Source organism: Pieris brassicae, chromosome 11 (genome assembly GCF_905147105.1).
Source record: "Pieris brassicae chromosome 11, ilPieBrab1.1, whole genome shotgun sequence".
NCBI lineage: Eukaryota > Metazoa > Arthropoda > Insecta > Lepidoptera > Pieridae > Pieris > Pieris brassicae.
In genome coordinates, this window is record NC_059675.1 from 7,034,847 (window position 1) to 7,047,926 (window position 13,080).

A 13,080-nucleotide genomic window follows, 5' to 3' on the forward strand; every position below is an offset into this window, starting at 1 on the left:
AGTATGCTATTAAACATAGTTTGTTATTAAATAGTCACCTGATCAGTGGTTGGCCTGGCCGCACTGTGACACGAAACAGTGTGAATATTTCAAATTATATTGACCGGCGCTAAAACTTTATAATAGCCGTAACACGTATTATTTAGCTTTTATTTATATCCAACCTCACAAATAAAGTATTTACATAATACAAAAAATATGATATTGAATTTAGAATGTTTAACATAAAGTTTGGAGTTTGGTCGGGTCTATAATATAGGGTTAAAACCCCATCTTGGGTCTATATTCACAACTTACTACTTCATTAAAAAAAACCTATATTATACCGGGTGATCTCTTCTTTGTTTAGAATATATATTCTTAGTGTTATTCTATGATACATTCCATTCTTCGTACTTCTGCCAGGCTTAACATGTCAAAACCTATAAGAAAGTTCCATGAATCTGGTTGCTGATGATCTCACATTGTACAATGCGGTTTTAATTGTATTTAGACCTCTTTCTCCCAGGCTTGAAATATAAATATAACTAATGCTAAATTTGATCTAAGTATACCTGAGATTCTATATTCCTACTTAATGAAATAAAAATACATAGTATTATCAAGAGGCTCTTGAATAAGAAACGGAACGATGTAGATTCCTAATTGAGCAAATTCATTCAGGAAAGACAAGTAAATACGCCTCGTTATTGTCGTAAAATTCAAACAAAACACAAACTTCAAGAATATTTATTTAATTCAACACACATGAAAATATAAGAATATTTCAGTTACGAGGTAAAGGAGGTGATGCACTACCCAATCCTGCTTGAATACCGAATCCTGGCGATGGTGGACATTCGCATAATGTAGTAAATCCTGTTATAGGCTCTGCAGCAAACCTTCCACTCCTTTTATGAAACAAAAGCATATTAAAAACCGAGAACCTTCCTCAGTAAATGAGGCATTAATAGGGCATATCATTATTCTTCGGGTTATGACTAAATTTGACTCATTGGACAACTTGTATTGTACATTTTGTTTTAAGCCTTTGTCAACATTATAGGACCTAAAATATATTCTCAAATTTACAACGTATGACAAAAGTCTTGAATAATTAAAGTTTCAATGCACTAGATTATAAACAAAACGTCAAAAAACAACTAATAATTATACCTTTTTTTACAAAACAGGTGCAAACGGGCAGGAGGCTCACATGATGTTAAGTGATACCGCCGCCCAAGGACATTCTCAAGGGGGGCTTGCGAGTGTGTTGCCGGCCTTTCAAGAATTGGTACGCCCTTTTCTTTAAGGATTCTAGAAAGAAAGATCTTCCTTGTAGAAAGAAATAGTTTTATCTTCCTACAAGGAAAATAAAACAAATATATTTATTTATGACCTACTATTTTCAAGCTGTCCATATGTTTATTGTACCTACTATAATATTAGTATATTATTATAGTTGTCTTATATTAAAATTGCATACATACACTTCGCCTGCCCAATCTTAAAGCTTAAAATTAAGAGATATAATAATACTTACTGCGGTCCACAAGGTGGTATACCTCCAGATTTTAGTGTTTGTATAATGTTGTAGACGTCACACACATTTACATCCTCCTAAATTATTATAAATAATGTAAAAACGAAAAAAGCATACGCAAGGGAATTGGATTGTTGGTGCATGTAAAATGATGACTTTCTAGGGATGCTGTTTTCAGATCATTGTTTGTATCAGAATTGGTTTATAAGACATTTAAGGAATTAAATATTATGACACTATCAAGTCAATATATTATTGAAGCCTTGTTGTATGTACAAAAAATATAAACGATTTTAAAACAAATGGTGACTTTGGCCAGTATAATACGCGAAATAGAACTAATTTGAGTGTACGACCAACCAGGCTCCAGAAGATAAACCACTCCTTATATGGAAATTGTATTCGTTTCTCTAACAAACTCCCAAGAGAAATTAAAGAATTATTACTAAATAAATTCAAAGCCCTCGTTAAACGTAAATTAATAAATAAAGCTTTTTATAAATTTGACGAATATTTAAATAATCCTAATCCTTGGGATTGTTCTCCAGTTCAAACAATTTGTATGACTCAATACTTGGCGATTAAAAAGAGTGGCGGAAAGTTTCATGCCAGTTTTTCTTACCCGCTCTACGCCCTTGACATGCGAACTGGTAGTAAATGTATATTTACAATTAATTTAACTTCTTTTTGACATTCATAAGTGTACTTGTTTACCTACATGAATAAAGATATTTTGAGTTTGAGTTTGACATAATTAAAATCTTCAGAAAAACAACAACAGATTTTCTTGCTTGCTTTATTTGATTCACGCCATCATGGGAGCATTCCAACTTACTACCTATATCATTAGGTAACGCTCCTCCAGAGTTTAAATGTCTTGATGAAACTGTTTTTTTCTTTACTCAGATCACCAACAATTTTAGGGAAATGGTTCCAATGGCTGTGGAGTTAGTGTTTCTTAATGCTTATACCAAGAACTGCTGCAAGTGTGAAAACATCAGTTCAATATGCTCCGCATATCCTTCATCCTTTTTATATCCCAGATAATTTTTTTGTAGTTCAAACGCATATAATTTTTTCGATATCAGTAATGTAAGTAAAAGTTTTATTCTTATTAAGTTTCTTATTGGTGAAATATCAAACATTCCGGGTCTTATTTTCTATGTTCAAATTATAGAACTTATGTCTGATAGCTGTAGCTCAAAAAAGTAAAGATTCTTAATAAAAAAAGGAAGATCAAAATCAGCGACCTCAACTTAGTTCACTAATATTTTGCCTGTTGCGAACAACACCAAAATCCAAGTAAAAAAAAATCTTTTTATTCCTTTGTCTAATGATGGCCGCCCAATGAAGAACAGAATACACAAGCCTTCATTAAATTTGACTGGAACTTAATAAAACGGAAATTGCTATATCAAAATGCCTGTATCATTGCAAAATCTCATCACGTATTTTCATACCATTACCTAATACGAAATGAGAAATCTAGAATTGATCTTAGAATTGCAAGCTAGATAGAAATTAAACACACGTTTCAGTGAGGCCAATCATCGATAGGCCGAGATAATCTCCTTGATTCGATTTAGATTGGCGTGCATCCAGGCTTACTTACATAGTAATCATCATCAACAACCAGAACAGGGGCATTAGCGCATGCGCCCTGGCACTGCACGACGTCGACACCGAACATACGATCAGCTGATAGACTTCCGGTGCAGCAGCACGTCGCCTCTTCGACTGCTTGAAGGATGATGTCTGAACCACGAAGCATGCAAGGCGTCGTTACACAGACTTTCACGTTGAATTTTCCTCTGTAGCGCCTGTGGAATTCATAGCAACACGTCAATAGCTAAAAGTAGATTTCAAAGAGTTAAAAAGTCTGGTATTAATCTTTGTTTTTTCTCCATAACTAATCTGTTTAAGTGAAAATTAATCGTAAAAAATGTTGCTACGCGCAAAACTCGAAGATGGACCTAATCGAGTAATTTTTTTATTTATTCCTTAAACTGACCTTAACTCTGAGGAAGGTTTTTATGAAGAGGAAGGTTTTTATGAAGAGAAAAATTTGCACGCAAAATCCTAAAAACCGGTTTTATATAAAACATCATATTATGGCAAAACCAAATCCATCTAGTTCATAATAAATACTTCTCATTATTACTAGTAGTTAGAGAGTATAAAACAAACTGTGATCCATCTTAGACCATGTCTGCTATGAAGCTTTAATACACACTTTGCTAATTACCTCTTACACATAGTGTAAAACGTTGCCCACTCATACACCCTCATTCGTGGAATACTAAGCACCTCAGCCACTTTATGCATGGCTGATATAGGAATCCAGCCAAGCTGTCTTTGAACTATATCCATAGCCGCAGAGAGAGCTGACCGCTGACAGCCTTCGGGATAGTTCTGGATGATTGCACATAATCTCTGTAAAAATCAACATACCTATAAAGATATAGTTGTTAGAATTGTGTTTGAATCCCTGACACACATCGTCCAATTTTAAGTCAAAGCGTTTTCCGCATTATTCTTTCCTTTGCCGTATAAGCAAGAGCTACGTGCACATATTCCTATAAGTTTTATATTACATGGTCTACTCATAGATGGCTACAACAAATATCCTGAATAAGACTATTATTTTTTAAGGTGTCATGTGAATCTCCAAGGACGAAAAATTTGATTAGATTTTACTGACCCGGATATCTCACTGACGTAGTTGCTCCCAAAGTTCTGTCACTGGCACCAGATTTTTAAATTTCGAACATGATTTTATAAAAAAAATATTGCATTCTATTTTGAATGATTGACTATTGTTTTAAAACAAAAACCAATCACTTTCCGGACGAAAAAAAATCGATATTGAAGAGAAGTACAATAAAGTTCACAGAAATAAAGTTCCGAGGTTGCAACATGGACATCATCCATCATCAGTAATGGTCTGGTTGAGAGTGTCCTATTCCGGGCCAACTGAGGTTCATTTTTGCGAAGGGGTCAAAACCAGTCCAAAAGTTTACCAAGAGAGGGTTTTGGATCGGCTTGTCAAAGACCTGCCCAGCACGCTATTTCACTTCGTGTACCAGCAGGTCTCTGCGCCTGCACACAAAGCCAAGACCACTCAAGCCTGGTTTGAGCGTCAAAACATCGACTTAATTAGATATGAGGATTGGCCTTCCTCTAGTCCGGACCTTCATCCTTTGGACTATAAAATTTGGCACATCTTAGAGAGGAAGGTCTGTGATAAACCCCATAAAAATTTGGAGATTCTGAAGTCATCTTTAAAAAAGCAGTAACCGAAATGGACATGAATATGGTGCGTGCTGTGATAGACGACTGGCCGCGGCTGTTAAGGGCCTGTATTAAAAATAAGGGAGCTCATTTGCTATTTCTATTCCTTAGTTAATGTACTATAAATTGATATATCACTTATTAAAAACTGATCAGTACTTTTGTTTTTATCATTATTTCCATTTATGACAGAACTTTGGGACCGACTACGTAAATATGTAGTTTAATCGAATTATAAGCGCTTAAGTGTAATGTTCATACCTACATATACACAATGCTAAATAATAAAATATACTCAATGTTATTATACTTTACATTTATATTTTTTTCTTGTCGTATGTCTAGTATTACTCGCAGAGTACGTTACAGCTGGACAGAAACGCGTGCGATAGTATACTATAATAAAGGTGTACAAAATCCCACGAGTCAATGGCGCAGTCAAAACGAAGAAATTACTTTTAATAGGAAAGAATTTTCCCGTTCCGGTATTATGTATACCGATATGGGGAAGACTTGTTAACACATGCAAAACAAAGTACAAATGTGACTGATCACATCGTGTGATCGCTTTTGTTACATATACAAAATATTTTTTTTACTAATTATACTTAGCTTCAAAAACGTAAATACCGTCATGTTAGCTTCTGTAAATTCAAATTTTGTCTGCGGATTGTTATCATTACTATCACGGTGCACAGAAAGCTCTTCGCTTAAAAGATTTTTGGAGCAGGAAAAATTTCTTACAATTTGTGGTATCTGGAAAATGTAAATAGGTAACATAATGGCACGTACTTATAAAAAAATAATCCTATTAAGTATTGCAATCCAAATGTACCTTTTGTACCACTTTAAACTTATTAACAAGCATAATTATAATCAAAAATATAGTTACAACTTTTGTTGAAATACCAATGAAACGTCAATGAATGTGACAAGAATATTTTCAGTGACAGAGAATATAGTATAAAAAAATGTTTACTTTATGGAGTCTATTAAAAAGCTAAAACGCTATTTGATGTTCCACGTAGTTTGTCCGTAATTACTTTCATACTAAACGTATCTGTATCTGTAACGTCTTACTTTCCTAATAAAACAACTTACCATATTAAAAAATTACAATCTTGTGTGATAAGGAATAAATAGTTTTGTTTTTCAATATGGCCCTATGCGCTGTAGTCTGTTCCGATTTAAAAGTCGTTACCTGCTCGGGCGATATTACCGGATATTGGGAAATGATGCTAAAAGATGGTAGTTGTCGGATCAAGACTACTACTAATATCAGTGGATGCAATATAGGGGATCATTCCCATAAAACCGCCCGAAGCGAATATCGGGTACGTTATTGACCTCATAGAAATTCACCGATGAAGCACATAGCTTAAGCGATTTTAACATCGTAAGTGTAAAGAGATGTTTATCGGTGCAACCTAGTGACCCCTTTGGTCGAGTGAAGCCAAATAGGTCAGACGTTATTAAAATCCTTACAATATAGCTGTCACTTAATTAACTAAGCACGTGTTTATTTCGTATTTCGACTCGAAGGAAACGTTAATAATTCATCCAAAAATCAATTTGTTGACTTCGCGCTCGTTCAACTTGTGTTATTGAAACATTTTTCAAACAACTACAAGTATTTTCATTTTGAACATGATAAATGCGGTTAATTCTGTCATTTGCAGTACCACTTTTCCTTTGTTATGAAAACGTTTCGCTGTTTACTATAGAAATAAACAGTGTACGTTCAACGTGATACTCACAGTGAAAAATAAATTTTATTTTACTATTTATAAATACAACTATAGTTAAGATATGAAAAATTAAATATAGCTGAGAAGAAAATGTAAATGTCAGTTATAACTGTATAAACAAAGTTAACTTACAGATGTTAGAGTATCCTAAAGACTGTGTTTTCCCACTGTGACCATTCCTTAAGAAGACGTAAGCCAGACCAACGTTATATAGATTATACTTTAGTGAGAAAAATACGGGTACTATAGAGCGGAAGAACTTAATACACGTTTTATATCTTTTGATTTATACTTACCCCAGCTCAGTCAAATAAATTATTGTATATAAATTACGCTTAATTCAATACATATTCTTTTTCCTCTCTGTGCGTGAAATACTAACGATTAAGAAGTGGTAATAATTCCAAGTCAATTGTATACGCTTTTTCAATAAAATAAATAAAAATAAAAAATACGAGTGTTGTCAGTAAATAAATTTAAATAGTACATTAAAGTAAAACTGCTTGCTAATGTCTATTATAATATAAATGAATATTTAAACGATCCTAGTGCTTGTATATGAATTGCTCCAGTATAAAGAGGTAGCGCAACTAAATCTCTCGGCTGCATATCCAGACTCTGGGGCGATCGTCAACATCCACGACTGTTTTAATGTAAAGTGACAAACCGTGATCCATGCGGTATCAAATTATTTCAGTATAATTAGTATTATATTTTTTTTCTTATGTAGCCAAGTTCACATTTCAAGGATCGCTTAAATGTAATTTCTTGTGACGGCGTCCATGCGTCGGGTTGTCTCTCTCTCTCTAAATTATGGCAAGGGGGCCGATGGCTGGCCATGCGTGATACTTGTGAACGGGTGCTACTTGTGGTGACTGGTCGTACTTGAATTCATGTATGTCGTGATGTTAGTTATTTCGACTATGTATTTGCGTGTTGTTCGCACGAGAATTAAGTGCGTGCGTATTTCACCATGCCTCATGCTGATAGAGGATCTTTGACAATCTGAGACAAATCTATATTTTAAATTTATTTTATTATTATTTATTACTTAAGATGTTACGTGGAACATGGTGTATTGGTTGCAGCTCCTTACAAACGTTGTGTAAAACAAAAAAATTGGCGATTAAAAAGAGCGGCGGAGAGATTATTGCCAGTTCTTCTCTTCCGTTCTACGCCCTTGATTTAAGAACTGGCAGTAAATGTAAAATTGTAAGCATTTTAATATATATTTCTCTTTTTTGGCGTTCATAAGGGAATTGTGCATTGTGATACCTATATGAATAAATGATTTTTGACTTTGACTTTGAATACATTAGATTCTTAAGCTTATTGTCGTGCGTTCAAATTCCGGCATGCGTTGAAAGCAGAAATCATTAGACTAATGGTATTGAGTTGGATATACCTGGGTTTTGGAAGAACAATTCTTGTTTCGGGTTGATGTCGGATGTGGAACGGACGTCGAGGTGACACAAGTGGAATTCCGTATGCTGCCTTAGCGTCCGATGACGAAATTGACCTGTAACCCGAACAACTCTACTCCCCATGGTAAATGCGGCTTTTTAAAGTATAATTAAAATTCCCTTTTCATATAGCGATCAATTTCATATCACGATATATACATTATATCTATGTATTTTCAAATTCTCTTGCCTAAAGGAACTCCTTTTTATATTATTATATATTTTAGTTATTATATTTTAAGGTTAGTTATTGTTTTCTTTTGTAGTTTTACTTTATATTATTTTTTTACATATCTTATAAGTGTCATGTATTACAGTTCATGTTACAATATAGATAAATTAAATGTATTATTATAGTATCTAAATTTTAGTTGGATATAAAATGGACTGGAATAATGTAGATAGGAATTTTGTACTAAGGTTTCACTCCATTTTACAGAAATATATTTAGGTCATTAACCAATTTTCATATAAGCAATAATTGTAATATGCAAAGTGCTTTCCTAATACATTTCTAAAATAAAAAACGTTTATCTAAAGCCGAGTGAAATTATTTTATCCCGGGCTAAAGCTGACGCAATGAAAACGAATCTCCCCAAAGTGCCTTGACATCAGAATCCTGTGAGCCGCAACCCTTACTCATTACGTTATCGAGTTCCCTCGAACCCTTTCTTTCCTAAGAATTATGCCTGTAAAATAAACAAATACTTGATTGAAATGAAGTTTACTCGTATCAAGTATTGGTCACATATTGGTTATAAATTGTCATACAAGATTAGTTTGTAATTGTATAATATGTGGTGATTAAAAGTGAGAATCAATAAGCGAGAGTTATCGAGAAAATAGAAAATAGTTTCAATTATTTATATAAATTACAAAAAACAATATAAATTGTATTGGTGCTGAGAAATACGAAAAATATAGCTATAATTAGCCAAGTACAAACTTGGAAAAGAAATACGCATGACACATCAATTCTTAAAAGATTTAGAACTGATGTTTAAAAAACCAGATAAATTTAAAGAGATAATAAATACAGTAAAACCGACTTTCGTGATAAAGACGTTGTTTGTTTGTTATATTTTAATATCTAGTGTGCCGTTATAAAAACTTGTTGTCATTTTATAAATCTGGAATATAATGTCAAATGTTTCTTTGTAGACATACATAAATCAGTTTAAGATTTAATCAGTTTTTTGTTATTGCATAAACGCGATGGAATTGTTTTTTAATACCAAGAAGTATACTAATACATAACATATATTACTTATTTAAATATAATAAAAAAAAATATCCATCATTAAATATACATTGAACGCGAAGGATCCGTTTAAAGTGCGGTCAAAAGAAACTTGAGATAAAATAAAACTTAAACATTTTAACAGTGTACTCCGGCGGCTTGTTTCTCAATAACTTTTCCATTTAAACTTGCTACAACTTCCTTAACGTTGCATCAACCGATTGCAGCCACATTTACCAACAATTTGTTGTTAAAAAACGTTTTTACATCGTCCAGTTGTAGGAACAACTTTACATGCGTTAGATTTCTACCTGGCACTAGATGATACATTGATTTTTTTTGGTATTGGCCGCTTTATCGATCTTGCATGCGTACACGTAACGAAACGGTGTTCAGCAGATGCATCTCTAAAAGCACTAGGGCCTTGCCCAGCTCAATACCAAGGCGAGAATTACTCTTGCTGGCATTACAAATTATTAGTGCCCGCAGAAAACCAACGATGCGATAGATCGCGTGGCAAGGTGAGCTCGATAACAGCGGACAAATCTCCACTAGAGCCCCGTCTAGAGCTAGTAATGGCGACACCGTGGGGTTTTAGAGGGTATATACAGCTCGCGAGTCGGTACCTCTCCGCCCCAAGCAGTCGTTCCGCGGAGGGAATGCATTTCCCCGATTAAAAAAAGGCTACACCTCATCACGTTGTTTTTCTTCACCAGTTGGAGCAAGTGTGAAGTGTTCACATAGAATGAGAAATCCAATCTAATTAACGCAAGCATATTTATTTTTGTAATTTCGAAAATCGTTACCTTCGGTATACTAATAATATTGTTGACATTTTGTTGTATTATCACTTTGATGAATGATGATGTAATATGAAAATTGCGAAGCCTTCAAAAGGTTTTTGTATGAGAATACTTATGTATTTCTAGACCCTCGTCAACGCCAAATGTTTTATGAAGAAATTAATTTTTCATGAGTGAAATTGATACAAGAAGCTTTAAAATGAACGTTACTGCTAACCGACAAAGTAAACCCCTATGTGTCAAAACGGTGTCTTAAAATTACTTTTAAATAAATATAACTGATAAATTTAACACTCGCTTGTACCGTGAAGGAAAATGATCACCTTCATGCCTATTAGAAAAAACAAACTTAAATTTAAAAAGTACCTCACAGAGATTCAATGGTCTCGTTTAAATTTATCGCTCAAGATTTTGTTCAGTTAATTTTGAAAATAGGCCGGGGACATTTACAAAAAGTAAAATCATCTCAACAAAGGAGCTAGGTACAAATTTAGGAATTATAAAATAAGCTTATCTTAGACCCTTATAATCCGTACTCGTTACTTTGATCCTCTCAAAATGAAGGAGACCAACTGGGATTGACATTTACACCGTTATCTGTCTCGGCAGACACTTTCTGTTTCCGTAAAATGAACATTGTATGCTTAAGAACTATCCTCAAAGCTTGATATGACTTTACATTCATGTAGGTTTTTAATCCAAACTAGATTGAAAGTATTATTGCGCTTCTTATATTTTCTATGAGTTTTATAGAACGGTACATAAGCTACATTTGTTTTTTACGGGAAAGAAAAATATATGTATTTCTTGAAAAAAAAATTATTTGGTTGCTTTTGCGGTTTATTTGTTAAAACGATTACAAATAAAGAAGAGAAAGGAACAAAATTTACTATTATTCATAGAAATCTATTTATTTATCAGTTTGTTTTAAATATATCATTTCGGTTAATTAACAGTAACCTATTTAATGCATTGTGCAATGGATTCAAGATATGAACTCACAGAATTAAACTGTGGAACTCGTCATTCTAATATTTTATAATAAATTAAAAGAACGCTTTGATGAGAACTTTGAGAAATATCTCAAAGAATTAAAATTGAAAAGTTCTAAAGGATTTTTCATTCTACTCGTAACAAAAACGTCTGGCCGACTCCTATTAAACGCTTCTAAAGAATGTATAATATTTAAGATCAATGTTTCAATAACTGTATAGTTTACATTGGAGATAACATTTAAATGATTTAATTCATCTACTAACTCTTACTCGCAAGTTATTTATATCGCAGTAAAGTAGTTAAATCAGAGAGTTAATTGAATCTCTAGACAGTTAATTAAATGTCGATATTTAATCAAGTCGCCAGCATTTTGAATTAAATATAGCAGCGTCGAAAATGTTTAACTATCTGTCTGACCGAAAGCCAGCGTGTTGATTAACAATGTAAAACAAGACTCCGACATGATTATTTCATTTGTTATTGTTTTTTCGGTGTGATCATGAAGAACTGAGAACTTGGAAATTCCATGTTTTGCTTTATTGTATATGGTTAGGTTAGGTTAGTCTTGTTGCCTAGGAACGTTAGGAAATTCGTGAAACGTTACGTTCACTCACTTGTCTGACAGAACTTTAGCGACTTGATTGAATATCGATTTTTATTTAGCTGTCTAAAGATTCAATTAACTCTCTGACTGCAACATATATATTTTCAGTTATTATAACTACGTAATTAAATAAAATATTTTATATCGGAAACAAATGTATACAGTGATAATAACTATAAACCGTGCGAAAAGCAATATTTATAAACATTTTAGGGTTAACATACGTATAAGTATACATCCTCCACACTGCCGTTAGAATTTTCTCCATTAGTAAGGCACAATATTATTATAGTTTTACTATTGGTCATGTCTATCCCACTTGACATGGAACCATATATAACTACGAAAATACTGAATTGCGAACCGATTATACAAGTTCATATTCTTAATAGGTACATTTTTATATTGAAAGCTATTTACATAAATTAAAAGCACCGTAAAGCTGAAGTGAATATCCTGAAAACTTGAATTTCGAGCATAGCATAAAATTTAATTCATTTAAAGCTCCTTATCGTGAATACTTGAAATTCTTATCGGATGAGACATGGCAAACGAACAGAATTCTAAGGCTAAAATCCCCTCGTCTTGACGCAATGCGTCTTCAACGAGTTCCTCCCATGTGTGAAACATTAACGAGCTTTTAGTACTTCTTAATTATTCCAAACCAAGTTAAACCAGCAAGAAATCAAAGGGTATTCATTAACAAAGGGCAATTAGAAAACTATCACTAAATACATTCAAAGCCCTGGTTAAACGTAAATTAATTAATAAAGCTTTTTATAAATTTGACTTGAGTTTGAATACTTAAATGATCCTAATCCTTGGTATTGATTTGCTCCAGTTCAAACAATTTGTATGACTCAATACTTGGCGATTAAAAAGAGTGGCGGAAAATTTCTTGCCAATTCTTCTTACCCGCTCTACGCCCTTGACTTGCGAACTGGTAGTAAATGTAAATTTACAATTAATTTATATGTGTACTTGTTTACCTATATTAATAAAGATATTTTGAGTTTGAGTTAGAAACTTAAAGGATAAACTTTTTTCAAACGAAATATTCTATCTGAATTATTTTTAAGTGCGTTTGTTCTAGATAAAAAGTAATACCTAACAAGCCATAGGTTTATTTTTATAATATGACTGCACCGGCCACCTAAGGGCAGGATTGTATGAAAACATGAAATTGAACGACGTGACGTCGCTTTCGTTCGATATCTTTACTTCTAGTACTTGTAATTTATTATTATAACGTTCGCGAAGAAGTACGAAAAAAATATTTGTTTTATAAAAAAAATGTTGAATTTATAAAAACGAGTACAGTAATTGCGTAAGTACGTATTGCGCGTATGACCTGTAGGATACCTATAAGTGTCTAATTAGCTGTAAAGCAATAGGTATGGCATGACCAGCCAT

General features: G+C 33.2%; 1 protein-coding gene across 1 annotated transcript; it reads right to left on the reverse strand.

Annotated features, from left to right (window-relative positions):
• Positions 1 to 719: 719 nt before the first annotated feature.
• Positions 720 to 5,720, reverse strand: LOC123716318 (NADH dehydrogenase [ubiquinone] flavoprotein 2, mitochondrial-like). The gene is made up of 6 exons (XM_045672003.1): positions 5,649 to 5,720; positions 5,444 to 5,569; positions 3,768 to 3,955; positions 3,135 to 3,342; positions 1,523 to 1,599; positions 720 to 890 (listed from the first exon to the last, which is right to left on the reverse strand). The coding sequence occupies exons 1-6, from the start codon at positions 5,679 to 5,681 to the stop codon at positions 767 to 769; spliced, it is 756 nt and encodes a 251-aa protein (XP_045527959.1). The 5' UTR covers positions 5,682 to 5,720; the 3' UTR covers positions 720 to 766.
• Between the last annotated feature and the right edge of the window lie 7,360 nt (positions 5,721 to 13,080).